The sequence below is a fragment of the Hemitrygon akajei genome, chromosome 28, assembly GCF_048418815.1.
Source record: "Hemitrygon akajei chromosome 28, sHemAka1.3, whole genome shotgun sequence".
In the NCBI taxonomy this organism is placed as follows: domain Eukaryota; kingdom Metazoa; phylum Chordata; class Chondrichthyes; order Myliobatiformes; family Dasyatidae; genus Hemitrygon; species Hemitrygon akajei.
The window spans coordinates 5,149,671-5,170,938 of NC_133151.1; the positions used below are offsets into that span (position 1 = coordinate 5,149,671).

General features: G+C 40.5%; 2 protein-coding genes across 9 annotated transcripts in view; one reads left to right on the forward strand and one right to left on the reverse strand.

Annotated features, from left to right (window-relative positions):
• Window positions 1-21,268, forward strand: part of LOC140717628 (leucine-rich repeat transmembrane protein FLRT1-like) — a 237,121-nt gene that overhangs the window by 204,160 nt on the left and 11,693 nt on the right. The gene's annotated exons all lie outside the window — the stretch shown is intronic.
• The window catches only part of LOC140717629 (ADP-ribose glycohydrolase MACROD1-like), a 221,700-nt gene that overhangs the window by 127,818 nt on the left and 72,614 nt on the right, over window positions 1-21,268 (reverse strand). The window contains exon 4 of one of the 5 annotated variants that reach the window (XM_073031225.1): window positions 13,099-13,659. The exons of the other annotated variants lie outside the window; for them this stretch is intronic. Coding sequence (XP_072887326.1) covers window positions 13,628-13,659 — 32 coding nt within the window. The 3' untranslated portion in view covers window positions 13,099-13,627. Of the gene's footprint in view, window positions 1-13,098; window positions 13,660-21,268 lie in introns of those variants that run through there. 5 annotated transcript variants of the gene reach the window in all.

Below are 21,268 nucleotides of genomic sequence, written 5' to 3' on the forward strand. Positions count from 1 at the left end.
TAAGGTCACCATCAACCTAGTACTGAAAGTAAATTAATTCCATCTGCCTAGGATAGAAGGTATCTTTGCAAACCTTTCTGGAAGGAAACACTTCAGCAAAGTGACTGAGCTGAGGCCTATCTACAGATGAAGATGGAAAAAGAGTCCGATGTGTTTCTCACCATAAACACTCACAAAGGGCTTTACCACTATAACTGGCTTATTTTTGGAGTAGCATCTGCACCTGTACCTTGGCAGAAAGCTATGGATCAGGTGCAGCAAGAGTGCCCAGGCACTCAATATTACCGGGATGATATCATTGTTACTTGTAAGGAAGACCAGGAACATCTCAAGATGGTGTTAAAAAGATTAGATGATTATGGGCTCAGAGTACGATGCAAATAGTGTGAATTCTTTAAACCAAGCATCACTACTGTGGTCACACCATTGACACGCAAGAATTACAGAAGTAGGCTGAGAAAATTTGAGCAGTGGTGGATATCCCAAAGTCAAAGGACACGTCATAGTTGCAGTTCATTTTGAGATCTGTCAATTACTCCAGCAGTTTACTAACAAACCTGGCTACTGTGGTCTACCCATCACTATAGATATATAGAAATGGCAATGGACAAAGCAGTGTAATGTGGCTTTCCAAAAGACAAAGTAAATGATCCAACATCAGAGACTTTACTTACACATTAGGATCCACATCGTTCAGTGAAGCTGTCTTATGGTATAGGTACAGTCATGTCACATGTGATAAGTGATGGAAGTGAAAGCCCTATAGCCTTTGCATCATATTCCCTTACCACAGCCAAGAAAATTTACTCACAGATTTACAGAGAGGCCTTGAATCTGGTTTGGGGTGTAAAACGTTTCAACCGGTACTTGTATGGGAGAGAGTTTATCCTCATCATTTATCATCAACCACTGGTGTCTATTTTCAATCAACAGAAGGATGTTCCACTAACACAGCAGCACAAATACAGAGATGAGCTCTGTTTATTTGAGGACACAATTACTAGATTTAACTCAAGAGGACAATTAATTCTGGAAATCTGATGGATACATGACAAAGATTACAAAAGAGGGTGCTCTTCTTGATGTATTCTCCCTAATCCCAGTTTGCCCATTCACCACTGCTTGAATTTTCACAGCACACTTGTGCATTCCTTGGGTGTCAATGGTGTAACCACAGTAGTGATGCTTGGTTTAAAGAATTCACACTTGTTGCTTCATGCTCTGAGCCCAGATTACTTAAGAGATGATCCAAAGAAAAGCCAGAAAGTCTACATGGCCACAAAAAATGGCTGCCCAGTTTCCCCTATTTTTACCAGAGCCAGGATGAACTTGCCCTTGATGGGGGTTGCCTTTTGTGACGATTGAGTGTTGTTGCACCATCCAAGTGAGAGCTGAAGTGTTCGAGGAGGTATATGCTGGTCATCTAGGTGTGGTCAAAATGAAGGTGTTGGCTCGGAGTTTTGTCTGGTGGTCTGGGGTAGATAAGCTGATCAAGCAGCTTGCCGTGCACCGTTTGGGATGCCAACACCAACACATCGAGAAGAAAGATATCCAGAGGTGTCAGAACAAACTTTCTGCAGTCCCAGAGTCAACTCCTACAACCACCAAGGAGGAGGCCCCAGAAATTGAGATTGTTTCAGAACCACAACTCTCACCTACCAAGCAGTGACTCAGGAAAGACAATTTCCCACAATTGTAAGAAATCCTCCACAACATTTAAATATTTAGGACTGAATGGGACCATCTAAAATTTACTATGCTGTGGATGTGTATATAGTAGTTGTATTATATAGTATAGTGTGTATTTAAAATGACTAGAGAACATATGTTACACATTTGAGTTGAGACGCATTCTACATTGAGTTTGAGTTCATTGCTAAGCAAGGAGTGTTGGGCAGTTAACATTTCAGTAATATTTGAGTAATATTGTAAATAGGTTGTTTGTTATCTGCATAATTCATTACAGATTATATGTAAAATTACGTGAATGGCGTAAGTCTTCACACCACCACATGATAAGTGTGTGCTTCACTTAAGAAAAAAAAATGAAATACACACACATCTCCTGGCTACATGCTTTTATTTCAATTAGTTTTGTGTTTTACAGTTACAAAACATATCGGTGTTGGTCTTCATTACGTCAGTGCAGGAGGCCACTGCTAGATACGTCAGAGTACAAGTGAATGAGCAGCAGTAAATTCAAGGAGGCCCCTACATTCATAGTCCTCAAAGCAGTTGCTCAATCTGAGTTTGGTTTCTCCAAACGGAGGTTTTCTCTCTCCGTTGGAACATCTGACCTAATAGGCATGACCTACAGCCCTGCATTTTGCAATGTTCCACACTCCTTTGATCGTATTCTTACTTTCCAAGTGCCTCTAAGAATCCATTGACCAGACAATGGCTGCAGGTTATTCCTCCACCCCCTCTGGCCTCACCCTATCGTAGATATCCCCTTTGACCACAAATGTTTGTTTTTCTTTCCATAGTGTTGGACTGCTGAGTGCCTTCCATTTTATTTTAGGTTTGTGGTACATGCACTTTTGTAAGACTTTCAGTTTGCAGAGACCTTACACAAAATAACTAACAAGAAAAGCAAATTTTTTTGCATCAGTAAGTTATAATATGCTTCTGCTGAATCAAATACAGTTGAATGCAGTTGAGATATTGTGTGAAGTTCTCCCGAATGGCGTGATTTTCTTTCATGTGAATACTGCAGTAAGTAATACTCCATATTATTTCAATTGTTATTAATGTTGTCTATGTAGCTGCTGTTCTTTGAAGCTTTTAGGACAAAAAAAATCTCTCATTACATTTCCCACCATAACACTTAACTGACCGTGGCACTGAATTCCCGTAATAGTTGCCGCGGGGAGTTGGGGGGGTGGGTTCATTAGCTGGGTGCTCAAATTAAATGTCACAATCTACTAATAGAATTTACAGGGAAATGAACTTTGTCACATGTTAATTTTCTTTCAGATTACGTAAGGTGCTAGTCTTTGACTGCGCTGTATAATTTACATAATAGAATTGATGAGAATGTGTTAAACAGTGGCAAGCACTCCATGTCACAGCACTGGGAACTATTACTGAATCTTTACAAAATACATACTGTATTTTAATTCATTACAGAACCTGCTTTCAATTCTGCTCTTGATAAACATGTATGTATTGCAAGGTGTGATGGGCAGTCAAATATTTTTTGAAATGTGTTAACTTTCTAGCCAATACACGCGCAGCAAAAATCTCATAAAAGAAAGATAAAAGACAAATGCATTAATGTGCTTTGGTGGTGTTTATTGAGAAACAAACAATAGCCACAAAAGCAAGGAAAGGACTTTTCTAAGAGTGCTATTGGCTCTCCTACATTAATTTGAATTGACAGGCAGTGCATCTGTTTACCGTTTTATTACTTTTCAAAATGAAGTCCAGATTAGGTATTCATGTGCTTGAGAGAGACTTAATCTGCAAGTTTCTGCATTATCATTATTACCAGCTGAACTAGACTGATACAAGTGGTAGACTGTGAGAAAGACAAATTCAAATTTAATTGCAGAGCAGTTTCACAGTTGTAATTACATAGATTTTTTTCATATATACATAACCATATGTGACATTTTTTGTGCAGAAGGTTCCTACAATGTTTTATTCAGACATACAGTGAATCATTATTCACTGTCTATCAAAATATGGTTTGACATTGAGATTTATGTGACCAGATGTTTTAAAATTATGAGTTACTGTAAGATAAGAATTGAACAATAAGCATTATCAGATGCCAGCATTAAAAAAACTGAAAAATGACATATCCCTCATGACATGACTCCATCTCTTTTACTATTTCTACCCCAAAGTTCAAAGTAAAATTTATTATCAGAGTACATGCATGTCACCACATACAACCCTGAGATTTTTTTCCTGTAAGCAATACTTAGCAAATCTATAGAATAATAACTGTAAAGAGGATCAATGAACAACAATCTCTGCAAATGCAAATATAAATAAATAGCAATAAATAACAAGAGCTTGATCCAAGGCATTGATTGTGGGAAGGAACACCAGAGAGTGTAGTTATTCCTGATGGCTGAACCTGGTGCTGTGAGTCCTGGGGCTCCTGTACCTTCTACCTGATGGCGGCAGCGAGAAAAGAGTATGGCCTGGGTGGTGGGGATCTTTGATGATGGATGCTGCTTTTCTACAGTAACATTTTATGTAGATGTGCTCAATGGTTGAGAGGAGTTGACCTGTGATGTACCGAGCTGAATCCAATAACTTTTGTAGGATTTTCCACTCAAATATCTGTGCAATACAACTCACCAACTTCAATTTTTAAAATATACTTGTGGACATACAACACTGAGGCTTAGAGCACTTCACTCACTCCCATGGATTGAGCATCTCTATATGAAATGCTGTCATAGGAAAGCAGCATCCATCGTCAGGGATCCCCACCTCCCAGGCCGTGCTCTCTTCCCGTTGCTGCCATTAGGTAGCAGGTACAAGAGCCTCAGGACTCGCACCACCAGGTTCAAGGACAGTTATCACCCCTCAACCATCAGGTAGAAGGTACAGGAGCCTCAGGACCCACACCACCAGGTTCAGGAACAGTTATCACCCCTCAACCATCAGGTAGAAGGTACAGGAGCCTCAGGACTCGCACTACCAGGTTCAAGGACAGTTATCACCCCTCAACCATCAGGTAGAAGGTACAGGAGCCTCAGGACTCGCACTACCAGGTTCAGGAACAGTTACTACCCCTCAACCATCAGGTAGAAGGTACAGGAGCCTCAGGACTCGCACCACCAGGTTCAGGAACAGTTACTACCCCTCAACCATCAGGCTTTTGAATGAAAGGGGATAACCACACTCGCTTTCCCCATCGCTGAATGTTCCATCAGCCAATGACCTCACTTTAAGGACTAGTTATCTCATGTTCTCCTTATTTATTGCTATTTATTTGCACGGTTTGTTGTCTTCTGCACTCTAGTTGATCTTTCATTGATCCTGTTATCATTACTATTCTGCAGATTTGCTGAGTATGCCCACAGGAAGATGAATCTCATGATTGTATATGGTACTTAGGTAATAAAATTTACTTTGAATTTTGAAGTGGACACTAGGGCAATATAGTGTCCTCGGCCACTCACAAGCAGAAAATTATCACTCTGAAAAGGTTGATCCTAATCAGAAAACTGTAAACTATTTAAACTTGCCGTGGATATTTCCTTCCGGTAAAATTTCCAGAAACTGTTTGATTCCAAAGTAACTTCTATGGCACACGTCACTGAGTCGCTTAACACAGTCATCAGAGATTAATTTCTTTCCCTTTCCTAGTATTAGACTGATGTGAGTATTTAGGCCGATGCTTAACGGGAATGAACATTTCACCAAAACACGAAACACTTACAAAAACACTGCCCCTCGAAATAGTTGCAGTGCTCACAAAGATTAAAATCGGATCATGCATTGGAAGAACCTGCCAACTGCACAGTCTTTAAATGAAAAAGAAAATAAGTGAAGTTTCAAGAAGTCTTAATTAAGCAGTGGTGGAAGAAAAGATTTTCTGCGGTTCTCAATCCAGCCATAAAATTGTTATTTATGTGACAGAAAATGCACCATTGAAATATAAAAGAAAGCCCTTTCATAGAGTGCCAGTGTGACTAAGTGAGAACATATGCACTTTTGTTTGACCAAGTAGAGGACAGCCAGCCTAGTGGTGCCTACCACAACAAAAACCCGATACCTTTAAACAACTGTAATAACAGCTTGCAGCGGCGGGGGTCCAGAGATGATGAGGCTCAATCATGCACCACTTCTGAACTTGCACATTACCCGGTTCCTCGGATTCCACCCAACCCCCCCAAACACCCCCCCCCCCCCCCTTTCTCCTAATGCCTGCCACCTCTTTGCTTTTACAAAGAAAGGCAGTAGCACACAGAATGGATAATGGAAGCTACTTCTCTCTTTTCAAAGGTACTCAGCTGATAAAAGCCGCAATTAATTAAGCTGCACGTGGAGTTGCCAAGATCGGTAATGGTGTTTACTTTGTTTTAAGTGGGACTTAAAACTGGTGTTTGAAATGTAAAACAATTCTCAGGGAAGAAATATTTACCAGCAGAGCTGGACTGACTGAATTCCAGTTTGAGAAGTGGAATATTCAGAAGTGTAAGAAGTGTCACAGTACAATTTATACCCAGGAGGTGTTTAATTATAGAAAGACCGCCGTGATTTTGCATTTTCTCAGCAATCAAACTATCTACAAATCTGTGAATGACTGGAGCTGTCTTACAAGTGGAAAATCAGCGTTGGTTAAAAACACGCAAGTCTTTAATTTGTAATTCATTGCTCTCAATAACCTCTTATTGCAACTCTTTAGCCTGCGCACGTACAATTTTAGTAGGTTGGAGATTTCTATACAAGCAAAAATTACTTCAAATATCTTGGTGAATAGGAACTGGAGAGTACAGCTATTTTCACTTGAATTATTTTATATTAGTGAATCATGTACTTGACATACTGTTAACTTTGATGTTGTTGGCGGGAACACAACCAAAAGTGTTTTATTTTTAAATGAGGTGATATATCTGGCCTTAGGTCTAAAGTATTGGATTAAAGGTAACAAAATATAATACCATGATTCAAATTTACAGTTTGGGTTGATATTCCATATTGGTGCTAGGAGATTGCTGCATTGTCAAATATATGGGCTGCCACGATAGCGTAACAGTTAGAACATAAAACATAGAACAGTACAGCACAGAAACAGGCCCACAATATGCTCAACCAGCTTAAAAAGTAAATTTCAAAACCTTAAAATCTAATCCCTCCTACCTACACAATGTCCATATCCCTCCATCTTCCTCACATTCATGTGCCTACCTAGACATCACTGAAAAGCCTCTCCTGTATTTGCATCTACCATCACATCAGAGAAATGCATTCTAGGCCTCCACCACTCTCCAGTAAAAAAAAACTTGCAATGTTATTACAGCTTGGGGCATCAGTGCTCAGAGTTCAATTCCACCACTTGTCTTTAAGGAGTCCGTACGTTCTCCCCATGAACTGCGTGGGTTTCCTCCGGGTACTCTGGTTTCCTCCCATGGTCTAAAGACGTTTGGGTTAGGAGTTTAATTGGTCATTGTAAGTTGTTCTGTGATTAGCCTAGTGTTAAATAGGTTGCTGGGCAGCCTGGCTCATTGAGCCAGAAGGACCTGTTCACACTGTATCTTTGAATAAATAGAGAGTTAGATATCAGGGTTCAAACTGAGACTCCATATGCTTCATCTGATGGATGTTATACACTGCATAATCAGGAAGCTTCATTGGGCAGGCCAATATTTTTACATCAACTAGTTCAACTAGAACCATAAAATGTGTCCATTCATCAACTGCAAACTGTGACACCTTTGATCATAATATCCTTTTGTTCACCTACATAAAGAAGGCTGCAGTAGAAGAGGGCTACTTGCAAGAATGTTGCTTGGGTCCTTCTATTCAAAATTTAAGAAATCATTTAGCAAGTCAACAAAAAGTGGCAGCCCCTCTCCTATTCCTACCATCTGTTTGCTGAATAGTTGCAATTTGTGTCCTCGATAAATATCAAGCCTTTTCATAAATGAATTACTTCTTTCAACGCTTATTTGCAAAGGAGATAAAAATGAGCTGATCCTTTTAAGATGACCACATTGTGCTCAGGACAAATAAACAATAGATCTGTCTCATACTCTGGATGGGAGTACATATCTATCTCAGCTCCCTCAGAAGGCCAACATCCACATGCTCAGAGTTGGCCATGAGTTCATCATCCCAATAGGGTGATGCAGTCCAAAAGCCAGCCCATCAAGCCTTTCAACTGTCTGCTACCAGTTCACTCCAAGGCACCCAAACATTCACCGGTTGGACTGCAAACCATGGGAGGAACACTTGTGTACAAGCAATAGGTTAGGCAGAGGAACTTGGAAGATAGGAACCAAAAGTCGATGATTGTATCATCTCACTTTTGAATGAAATGGTGAGGTATGGTGAATTGGTTGGTGCTGCCCTTCATTATTTGTGCATTTGACCACTAACAGAGAGAAAGCAACGTGAGAATTGTTTCACTACAGGGATATGCATTTAATCTGTGGTGTCAGGAATGGACAGGAGGAGGAGTATAGGAAACTGATACAGGACTTTGTGATATGGTGCAACTCAAACTACCTGCGTCTCAATGTCACCAAGACCAAGGAGATGGTGGTGGACTTTAGGAGATCTAGGCCTCATATGGAGCCAGTGATCATTAATGGAGAATGTGTGGAGCAGGTTAAGACCTACAAGTATCTGGGAGTACAGTTGGACGAGAAGCTAGACTGGACTGCCAACACAGATGCCTTGTGCAGGAAGGCACAGAGTCGACTGTACTTCCTTAGAAGGTTGGCGTCATTCAATGTCTGCAGTGAGATGCTGAAGATGTTCTATAGGTCAGTTGTTGAGAGCGCCCTCTTCTTTGTGGTGGCGTGTTGGGGAGGAAGCATTAAGAAGAAGGACGCCTCACGTCTTAATAAGCTGATAAGGAAGGCGGGCTCTGTCGTGGGCAAAGTACTGGAGAGTTTAACATCGGTAGCTGAGCGAAGGGCGCTGAGTAGGCTACGGTCAATTATGGAAAACCCTGAACATCCTCTACATAGCACCATTCAGAGACAGAGAAGCAGTTTCAGCGACAGGTTACTGTCGATGCAATGCTCCTCAGACAGGATGAAGAGGTCAATACTCCCCAATGCCATTAGGCTTTACAATTCAACTGCCAGGACTTAAGAACTTTTTTTAAAGCTATTATTAATGCTTTTTGAGTTAGTGATTTAGATGCATATCATATTGTTACTGAGTTAAGTATTGTATGTAATGAGTTTTTGCTACAACAAGTGTATGGGACATTGGAAAAAATGTTGAATTTCCCCATGGGGATGAATAAAGTATCTATCTATCTATCTATCTATCTATCTATCTCTCATGGATATTGGGCAACATATGGGAGCCCACTGGTGTTCTTCCTTTCAGGCTGCTGGACTACATCTGGTGAGGGTATAGTGACATTGCTGTTCTGGAGATGCCTGTTATATAGTGTATATGCAAACACGCAGGAAGAGAAAATTTATTTCCAGATGAGGACATTGTGTGATCTGAAGTCTGCTCAGCCTTCTTCAGTAGTTCAGATTGATTGAGACATTCCCTCTTTAATAGGAAGGCAGTTCCTTGTATTTCTGCCACCGAGTTGTAAAATGCATCTCAATGCAAGCAAAGTAAAGTGATGGAAGGTGATCCAAACATAAACCAAAAGAACTGAATTCTGGAAATGAAGAGGGAGGGAGTGTTTTTGACATCGTGGCGGCATTTATTTAGTTATTTAGAGATACAGCACAGTAACAGGTCCTTCCGGCCCAACAAGCCTCCCACCCAATCACACCCATGTGACCAATCAACCTACCAACCCACCTCTACATCTATGGAGTTTGGGAGGAAACCCACGCAGTCACGGGGAGAACGCACAGACAGCAGCGGTAGATTGAGAATGGTATCATTGAGTCAATGGGCATCAAAGGGAAGGCATCCCGATGGTCAGAATCATACTTGCACAGAGGAAAATGGTTATAGTGGTTGATTATTCAAGGGTCAGTTATTCCAGACCCAAGATAAGCCACCGAAAGACTCCATGGTAGCGTAGCTGTCAGCACGACGCTATTATAATTCGGGACGCAGTGTGGAGCTCAATTCTGACCTTTTCTGTAAAGGAGTTTACATGTCCTCCCCGCGAATGCATGGGTTTCCTATCATATCTCCAAAGACATAGCGGTTATTGGCCATTGTAAATTGTCCTGTGATTAGGCTAGGGTTAAATAGGTGGGTTGCTGGCTCATTGGGCCAGAAGAGTCAAGTCAAATTGTCATTTTTATTGTCATTTCCACCATAACTGCTGGTACAGTACACAGTAAAAATGAGACAATGTTTTTCAGGACCATGATGTTACATGACACAGTACAAAAACTAGACTGAACTACATAAAAAAACAATACAGAGAAAGCTACACTAGACTACAGACCTACACAGGACTGCATAAAGTGTACAAAAACAGTGCAGGCATTACAATAAATAATAAACAGGACATTAGGGCAAGGTGTCAGTCCAGGCTTCAGGTATTGAGGAGTCTGTGATAGCTTGGGGGAAGAAACTGTTACATAGTCTGGTCATGAGAGCCCGAATGCTTCGGTGCCTTTTCCCAGATGGCAGGAGGGAGAAGAGTTTGTATGCGGGGTGCATGGGGTCCTTCATAATGCTGTTTGCTTTGCGGATGCAGCGTGTAGTGTAAATGTCCGTGATGGCGGGAAGAGAGACCCCGATGATCTTCTCAGCTGACCTCACTATCCGCTGAAGGGTCTTGCGATCTGAGACGGTGCAATTTCCGAACCAGGCAGTGATGCAGCTGCTCAGGATGCTCTCAATACAACCCCTGTAGAATGTGATGAGGATGGGGGGTGGGAGATGGACTTCCCTCAGCCTTCGCAAAAAGTAGAGATGCTGCTGGGCTTTCTTTGCTATGGAGCCGGTGTTTCTAAAGAGTCTGTGTCTCTAAATAAAAATAAAAGATACGGATTGAGTTCCTTGAGTCTGTGTTCTGGACTCAATCACCTGCAGCAGCTTCATTACAGAACGGATGATACATACTGGTTGAACTCCGATCTCCAGCGTTTCAAGCTGTAATAGTGTCGCCGGAACCACTACACTAGTTTAGATTGACATCACCCTCAGTTAGGTTTTACCAAACTTTGAGTTGTAGCCTCGCCGTGAAGCAGAGTTCACAATCAGAATCTGGTTTAAAACCACGGTTATATGTTGTTCTGCAGCAGCAGCACAGTGCAATACATTAAAGTATTATGAATTGCAATAAGATTATTAGAAATGTAAATAAGTGGTGTAAAAGAGAGCAAAGAATAGTGAGGTAATATTCATGGGTTGGTTCATTGTCTGTTCGGAAATCTGATGGTGGAGGGGAAGGATTTGTAATTCAAATGTTGAGCATGTGTCTTCAGGTTCCTGAAACTCCTCTCTGATGGTGATAATAAGAAAAGAAGATTATTCTGGGTGATAAGTGTCCTTCATGTTAAGGTACCATTTTTCTGAAGAGAGCTGACCCACTCGCCTGTATTCCTCCTCAGCATATACCTGGCAAAGTTTAAGTGCTCAGTACATGAGTAAATCTTTGAGGATGAACACTCAAATTTCTCTGCTCTGTCACAGAATTTTCACTGGATTAATGCCATTGAACCATTTCTTTTGTGGTGGGGGCAGAGAGGAGGGTGGGGCGGGGTGTGATACTTGCAAAGGAATTAAGCTCTGGAACCAAGCGTTACCAGGCAAAGAGAAGACAGTTTCTCCTTCTTGCATGACCAATCATTACAAACTGACATTTAGCATTTGTGGCAGAGAAACCTAAAATAAGCCATATTGTTTCAGGAAACTTATGAAAGCCTATGAAAGCCCTCCTGTTACGGTATCTCCTGAGATAGAAATGGTTGGCATCACTGTTCCCTCTAAGCTGCGTGGGTGCGCTGCTGTGCAGTAACTACAAAGCTCCCGTGCAGATAGCCTTTGTTGCCGCACAGCTGGTATTTTCTTTTATATAATGTTAATTGAAAGTGCTACATAATTTTCAGGCTGTGTAAGAATTTTCTGCTCTGAGCAATGGCTGGTCCACACAGCTGTAAAAATGAGAAGGGGTGTTGGTTGGCTTGAACTTCCAGCTATTTCTAACGGTGATCATATGGAGGTCTCGTATGCTTTTACGTCCCTCATTTTATTCTGGTATCACATCTCTGTGTACACTTGCCTTTCAAGGTATACTCACTAAGTACTCCTATACTGTCAGAATCATTGCAAGTTCAAGGCCATAGAAGAACATGTTGACTTTTGATAAACAAAAAACAATTTTAACCCAAAATGAATCAAGTACACACAAACCTGCCTTTCTTATTCCTGAGATTAGTTTCATTACTAATGTGTCATTCGCCTTTACCAGCAGTCACCTGTTATCATCCCTCAAGAGTTGGAGGATCTCTGCAAATCCAACTCACACGTGTATTGATGAACAACACAAAGAATTTAAATCACGCAGACTGTAACACAATTTGAGAACTGGAAAACTCCAAAATCTAGTCCCCAAGCAATATAACCGTGGACTGTCTGTCATAATCTAGACAGAAGCTGAAGAAAAGAAACAGCAGTGAATATCTGTCTGCAGTTTAACTACATGACAGCTCTGGCTCAAATTTATGTGCTCTACAAAGCAATGTACAATGAAGCATATGATTTCATTGTTCTTGAATATATTATGGGGTGAAAGTTGAGGAAGCAGGATACTGTATTTCAATAACAGAAACATTGTTGACATTTTATAATTTTTAAAATTTTTAAATCTTAATAAACTGTATAAGTGAAAATTAAACAATTATGAATGTCAGTTAAACATCAACATAAAGAATTAATCTTTCAGCTCCATGTTAAATAAATTTTACAAGAGAAAGTTCAATTTTATTTGTTTTCTGTTAAATACATAAGAAACATAACCGGACAAAGTTACAAACTTACAGCAATTCAAACTCTGGATATGAGGATCAGAAATGCATGATAGGTAAACACAATTCAGTTTTTGTTCTCTACATACCCTGTGTCATGTCATTTCTTCCCATCCCACAACCAAGAAAGTACGTTAAGATCACATCCTAGGTATGAGGATCCCCCGGCTGAGGTCTCAGTTTATGACCTCCAGATCCATGACTTTGTAGATGCTTTGTTTCACCTTTGCTCATTGTGGGGTGCTTAGAAGCCTAATGCTGGATATTAGCTTTTACGAAAGCAGCCAGGCAACATTTGGCAGGCTTTCATATGTGGGTGTCTTGTAACGAGTTGTTATCTGGCAGCTGGCTGTTTCAGAACAGTACTCTTGAAGGAGGTGAAGCACCGTCTTCTATTGTGCGATACAGGCACTGGTTTGGTTATGCTTCAAGATCAAGGTCACCCAAACCTCAGTAGTAAAATTGTGGCATGATGAAAGTACTTATGTTTGATAATTCCCAGAGGCCAGGCTCCCAGCTCATTCAATTAAGCATATAAAGGGATAGACCTTTACTCAATAGCTGGAAAACTAAAATCCTCTATCAAAGAGAAAACCTCTGCTGATAAACCCTATCCTCCAATGACAAAAGGTGAATGGGGAGACCCTGGAAATTATGGAACAATTCCCACATCACTGGAGGCACCCTTGGTGAAGGCAGGCATTAATGAAATTTACCACCTCGAAGATCCCAGCATGGACAATCAAGGACATTGATATTTGAAGATCAAGACCTCAGTCCTGACACAGAACACACTTTTATAGTGAGGAGCAGTGAAACTGACCTATATGTTTATGAGATCTACCGGATGGATCACATTAAAGCACTTGAAATTCATCACCAACGCGGTCTCACAAAATCTTTCGACTCCACTGGAAGCGTATGAACAAACCAACATCGGCATGCTGTCCCAGGTTAATATCCCTAGAAATGAAGGCCTCATCATGCTCATTTCACACCACTGTATGGGCCACATGCTTCAGATGTCACTTGAACCAGAATCCAAAAATCAGACACTCTGTCAAGGGAAGAAATTATCAGATGGAAAGATTAAAACAAAAATACGTGCTCAAAATGCTAATCCTCACTGATTCTGGGAATCTCTTTTCAAAATAAAGGAGCATTTGGGGTGTTATTCAAGCACACTTAAACAGCAGAAACAGCACAACTACCTCAACAAACTACCAACCTACCCGCCCCGATCTGTGGAAGATTCTGTGATTTCCCCCACACTGGCCTCAGTAGTTGTCTCAGAACACGGGAAAATGTAGGGGAAGCTGGTGATCCTTGCTCCTGAGGGAATGCTAAGAGGATGACTATGATACAATGGTGAATAGTACCGGTAACTAGCTGGGATGAAGGAAGCTTGGCTCATTTGTTCTGCTCACATTGTCACTATACCTCATAGAGTCCCATATACAAAAGCTGACAACGTCATTGAAAAAGCAGTTGTTTAGCTGTGCTCAGCTAATGCTGTTCAGAGGAGGAATTGAAGTGCTAGACAATTAGACCACACTGACTGTAATATTTGGGCATTAAAATACTGTCTGTAATATCTAGGAATTAAAATATGCATGACAAGCTCTAGCACAAATGTGGGAAAATAATTGCCTTTTCTACTTACTTTCAAATTACAGGCTCTTAATGACAAACTAGTAACTTGAACATTTTGAACAAACATTAGGCACACATAAATTTCCAGATTAAAACACTCACTATTAAATTTATGGTTTAATATAGTTGCAGAGGCTCAATGATATTCTTCTAAAGGAGTACTACCTACACTTGATGATAGGTTTTCCAGTACTTGTTCAAGTTCCAAGTGAGAACACCAAACCTACTTTTCCATCTTTCCCTATTTTTGTCTGACATAAGGAAGGATTAGATGGGAGATGTGGAAAAGATTTTCATCCAGAGCTGGTTGGGGTCCGTATCTCACTGTACGAACCACCAAACACGTTTTTCAAAATGTCTGGAATATACAGAAGAGACATGACGGATTAAGTGCTGGAAAGTGGGATTGGGTAGGTTTTTTCTTAAACTGACAAGAAAATCAACTGTATATCTTTGTTCTGTGTCATAAACCTCAGAAAAAAAATGTACTGCTACCAGCTTAATTATTTTTTAATCAAACTGACATGGTGGCAGTTTCACATTTAACAACGGCACATATGAGGCCACACAGCTGATGAATTCAAAGCAATGCCAGAGACTGATACAGTTTCACACCAACGGTGTTGCCAGTCTGTGTTGAACTCAATGTTGGACTGCCTCAGGGTCTCCAGCTCTAGATTTTTCCTTGAGGTTTACTCCTGAAGCCTTCCCATGAACGGGTATAGCCACAAGGCAGCAGAGGTTTGAGACCAGAGTTTTCCTTCTCCTAGATGAGCTGTCAGCCATGGCTGACGAGCCCCATCTGCCCGATGAGGCTGGTTTTAGGGCATCAGTAACCTGCCTTAGCTCCTTCTCCCATTAGTAGAAGCTACGCCACACGTGAAGGCCAGGAGCTGGACTTGGTTGTCAGAGGCTGTTTGAGGCTCACGACAATGGGAGCATCCAACGACACATAACTTGATGCATAAAAATACTTTTTATAGTTCTGATCATGGACTGTTGGTTGTTCTTTTTTGCAGGAAGATGATACTGAGGCAATAAACAAATGATCCTGAGTATTGCTGACAGATCTTTACCCTGAAATTACTCTCAACTCTGCACGCAATTATTCCCATTTTCTAGCTCAGAACAGGTTAATCTACCTTTAAGTATCAAGGCAACTGTTAAATGATGCTTCCTCAATTCAACAATAATTTGGCCAAACAAAATTGGAAGTATTTTGTCAATCTGAATAGTTAATTATAAACACAAAAAATTCTGTTGATGCTGGAAATCCAGGTTCTTCCAACATTTATCCCTCTTCATCATTTCCTCTAATGTAACATAATCAAAATGTTAATAAAACCAATTGCTGAAACAACAACAATGCTTAGCCATTGGTTTATCTACTGGATGAATATTCCAATTCATAAAACAATTTGAATATAACTTGGAAGCAGTAACACATACTGTCATGCAGAATCTATATCCTGCAAGGAATAGATGAATTTCTCCAAAATTATAAGACATGATAAAACCTCTCCAACTCAGTGTCCTTACTGTTTATTATATGTGGAGAACATTACCCTTCAACCATCAGGCTCTTGAACCAGCGTGGATAATGTCACTCATCTCAAGACTGAACTGATTCCACAATCTATGGACTCACTTTCAAGAAGTCTACAATTCATGTTCACAATATTTATTACTTATTATTTATTTACTTCCTCTATTTGCACATTGGTTGTTTGCCTGTCCCTGTTGTATGCATGTTTTCATTGGTTCTATTGTGCTCCTTTGTATTTACTGTGAATGTCCACAAGAAAATAAATTTCAGGGTTGCAGATGGTGCCACAGAATGTAGAAAATCTACGTTCTACGTAGATTTCTACGTAGATTCTACGTGGGCCCTTCAGCCCACATGTTGTAGCATACTCTAGAAGTTGCGTAGAATTTCCCTACTTCTATTTTTCTAAGCTCCACGTAAGAGTGTATTAAAAGGCCCTATTGTATCCTCCTCGACCACCGTCACTGGCAGTGCATTCCACACACACACCACTCTCTGTGGGAGAAACTTACCTCTGACATCCCCCCGTACCTACTTCCAAGCACCTTAAAACTACGCCCCCTCATGTTAGCCATTTCAGCCCTGGGGAAAAAGCCTCTGGCTATCCACACAATCAATGCCTCTCATCATTTTATACACCTCTATCAGGTAACCTCTCATCCTCTGTCGTTCTAAGGAGAAAAGACCAAGTTCACTCAACTTATATGTAATTCGATAATATATTTAATTTGAACTTTGTTTTACACACACACACACACACACACACACACACACACACACACACACACACACACACACACACACACACACACACACACACACACACACACACACACACACACACACACACACACACACACACACGTATTAATATACCTTTATATTAAAATACAGGCCAGAAAGTTTAAAAAATACAAAGTTTTATATCCCGGTGTGAAAGAGAAACTCCAGAAAACCTGACTCAATAGAAGCAAAAAATATACATATGCCTTTCAAACTTTCTTAAAGAGTTTCTTTATTGACACTTACCATTTATACTCAATATCTTCACAACAAGTGTTTAAAGCACTTCATTGGTGCCTTTAAAAAGATAATGCATGGGAACAAAGATACCCAAAGCTTAAGGCCATGAAGCCGAAATAAATCTGAACCCTGTCAGACACATTTACGGTAGAGGAGGAGAAGGATCACAGAAAATTGTCACATAAATTTAAGCCGTTGTAAAGGCCATATTTGTTTTAAAGTATTGTAATAAAATACATTCGTTACACTTCACTTTCTGAGTTACAATTCTCTATACTCCCATCCAAGGAACTATCCTTCTGAGGTTTAAAATGTGGTGGAACAAATATTACTTCTCAAGGGAATAATTTAGGAGAGCAGAGAATCTTAACTTCACAAAACCAATTTAACGCCACTTCTTTGCACAAGGCTGTTTTGTCTCACAGCTGAGCCAAGAAGGCACACAAGATTCAAACTTGACCTCGACATTTGGAAATAACCTCAGTGTTACTCTGGGGCCAAGGTCAAAACACAGTATCAACAGCCACACACAGCACAAAGCACATGTAGCACACAAGATGTCATAAAATATAGTCACACAAAAGAAGACCCTGAATCCATGAATGTTACAGCAGTCTGCAGTCGAATACAATACACCCATTAAAGTTCAAAGTACATTCATTATCACAGTATGTATACATTATACAACCTTGAGATTTGTCTCTTTACAGGCAGCCACAAAACCCAAAAGAACCCATTAAAAAAGACCATCAGACATCCAGTGTACAGAGGGAAAAGAAAACAAATCATGCAAACAATAAAAGCAAAAATTCAATTATATTAAAATATTTATATTTAATATAAAATTCAATTCTGAATTGAAGTCCACAAAGAGACTCCGTCCACAGACCCTTAGTTCAGAGCAGAATTCTGCCAAACAAGCGAATGATAAGTGTTTTTAAATAGGTTCTTCACATAATATCATTAGTAAAAATTGCAATCAAATTCCAGATCCCCCAAGGGATTCTCAGCATTGATAACAGTTATATTTCTACACAAAAATTGATTGTACATTTTCTTCATGGTATTAACCAAAGGTTAAAAGGTCTAAACTGCTAAGCAAATATCATCATCAATTCTCTTCCAGAATCACACACCTTACAATTTGTACAAGTTGTGTGAATTAAAATAAATGAAAGCCTGTTAGTATATAAAACTGAGGCCTAGTCAGAGTAAATGTTTTTTTATCGAAGCACGTCACCATATACTATCTTGAGATTCCTTGAGATGCCTTGAGATTCCAGGCATTCACAGAGGAACAAAGAAATGCAATAGAATCAATGAAAAACTACGCACTAAGACTGACAAACGAGCAATGTGCAAATACAAAGAAACAAATAATCAATCAATAAATAACAAAAACATGTGTTGTAGAGTCCTTGAAAGTGAGTCCATAAGCTGTGGAATCAATTTAGTATTGAGGTGAGTGAAGTAATCTACACTGGTTGTAGGGGATTAACTGTTCCTGAACCTGGTGGTGTGGTATCTTCTTACTGATGACAGCAGCGAGAGGACAGCATTGCCTGGATGGTAGGGGTCCTTGATGATTGATGGTGCTTTCTTCTGGCAGAGTTCCATGTAAATGTGCTCATTGGTGGGGAGAGCTCTGTCTGTAACAGTCTGGGCTACATCGGTTTTTCCATTCTTGGGCATTGGTGCTTCCATGAGGCAACCAGTCAAATGCGCCACTCTACATCTGTAGAAGTTTGTCAAGAGTTTTAAATGACATGCCAAATCTGCGCAAGCTTCTTTTTAAAGAAAGTGGAGGCGCTGCCATGCAGACTTTGAAATGGCACACGTGCTGGTCCTAGGACAGATCCTCTGAAGTCACTATACCAAGGAATTTAAAGTTACTGACCGTCACCACTTCTATCCCCTAATGGACCTCTCATTTCTTCCTCCTGTTGTCAATAATCAGCTATTTGGTTTTGCTGATGCTGAGTAAGAGGCTGCTGTTGTGGCACCACTCCACCAGATTTTCAATTTCCCTCTCCAATCATAAAGGGAATTGATGTTTCAAAGGAAGAGAAAGATTCCACGTATTAGTGCAGCAAGGAGAAACTGAATACAAAATTGTTCATTGTTCAACACAGCAGGGAAGTAATCTATCAGGGCTTTTGCTGCAACAACAGATAAGCACGATTATGGTTGAGGAACAGGTATGATATAGTGGCACACCAACATAGAACAAGCTCAGGAATGAATAATAACATTAAACTCCGTATTGCTGGGTGCAGTAAATTCTGAGACCAAGCGGATACCAAGTATTACTGCATGCTCAGGTGTATTGACTTGAAAACTACCTTTCAGTTGGATTGCATCCTACCACCCGCCACTCTTAGCAAATCTTGCCTCAAAGAAGATGTTTGATAATAACTCTGTGAGGCATTGAAAGAACAGTCCCTAGGCACAGTAGGAAAACCTATGAGGATCCAGGTGAGGCAACACTTCATCTGCAAATCTGCTAGGGCCATCTGTTGTGTCCGGTGCTCCCAATGTGGCCTCCTCTACATTGGTGACACCCATCGTAAATTGGGGAATGCCTTGTCAAGCACCTCCCCTCCATCCGCCACAATGGGACTTCCTGGTGGTCAACAATGAGGTGACCCTCAGGGTGGAGGAGCAATACCTTATATTCCATCTGGGTAGCCTCCCAACTTGATGGCATGAACATCGATTTCTCTTTCTGGTTAAAAAAAATCCCCCCTCCCCCCACCTTTCCCTATTCCCCACACTGACCATTAACCTCTTTTACCTGCCTATTACTTCCCCGGGTCCCCTCCTCCTTCCCTTTCTCCTGAGATCCACTCTCCTCTCCTATCAGATTCCTTCCTCTCCAGCCCGTTACCTATTCTACCCATCTGGCTTCACCTATCACCTTCCAGCTAGCCTCCTTCCCCTCTACCACCTCTTTATTCCAGCATCTTCCCACTTCTTTTTCAGCCCCAAAGAAGGGTCTCAGGGTGAAACATCAACTGATTATTCATTTCCATGAACGCTGCCTGACCTGCTGAGTTCTCCGGCATTTTGTATGCGTTGCCGTTTTGGATTCCAATATATGAAGACTTTCTCATGTTTGTGATATGGCACAAGACCGTAGGACAAAATACTTCATTAATAGAACATTCAAACAGACAATATATAAGTATGACATAATCTTAGATATCATGGGTTAAAGGTGAAAGGTGAAAAAATTTAAGGGGAACAGGAGGGAAAACATCTTCATTCAGAGGGTGGTGAGATTGTAGAACGAGCTGTCAGCAAAAGTGGCGCATGTGAGCTTGCTTTCAATGTTTAAGAGAAGTTTGGATAGGTACATGGATGGTACCTATCCAATCTTCCCTTGTATGGAGGGCTGTAGTCCCAATACAGGTCGATGGGAGTAGGCAGTTTAAATGGTTTTGACCTGGACTAGATGGGCCAAAGGGCCTGTTTCTGTGCTGTACTTTTTCTATGACTATCAATAAGAAAGAAGATCGTTCTCTGGCAAATCCTTCTTGCACAGTCAGAGACTCAATGTCACCTTATGCTGCCCACGAAGCAGTTGTGCTGGGGATGAGACACCATCTATCTACTTCTGGAATGTGCATCTGTCTGGAAAGAGATTCAGTGATTTCTTTGGAAGTTTGAAGCAGGCAGCTGTACAGTGCAGAACTCCTGTGCTCTTTGGACTTTTCTCAGGGGCACACTTTGACTGAACCATCAACCGCTGTCAAAGATGATCAACTCTGTGAAAGATCGACATAAAACTTACTGGTTTTCCAATACAACAAGACGTCCACCACCGAATGCTGCAGACTGTCACATTCCATGGTCTTTGATACATACTGGGGGATGCACTGAAGAGTGACCCAGCTGCCATGAACAGTTTTATGGAGCTGAAACCAATGTTTTAAAAAATCCTTAGATTGTTTCCACAGGGTATCAATGAAAAGGAAAACTGAACATAACATAGATATAACAATATTTCTTGTGTGGCAGTGCTGAGAATTGTGAGAATGCATATACTATAAACACAAAAAAGTCCGCAGATGCTGAAAATCAGAAGTAACCCACATACAAAATGCTGGACGAACTCAGCAGCATCTATGGAAATGAATAAATTGTAGACGTTTCGGCCCTTGATCCTTCTTCAGGACTGGAAAGGAAGGGGAGGAAGCTGTCTGATAATAAATATACTCTATACATTTGAAATTTTTAATAAAATAATACTTTCAAATAAATAAAAGGTGTTAATGAATTTTCCAGTAGAAATATAGCCTTGTGTTCTAATTTTGAGGCATCATGAACTAAGACATAGGAAAATAAACAAGCTCCCAAACGAAGAGGATGGTCAAGTTTACATAATTCTCAATCAATCGTTGTAAAGTAAAAGAGAGGACAATATGCATTTACGGATTCTGAT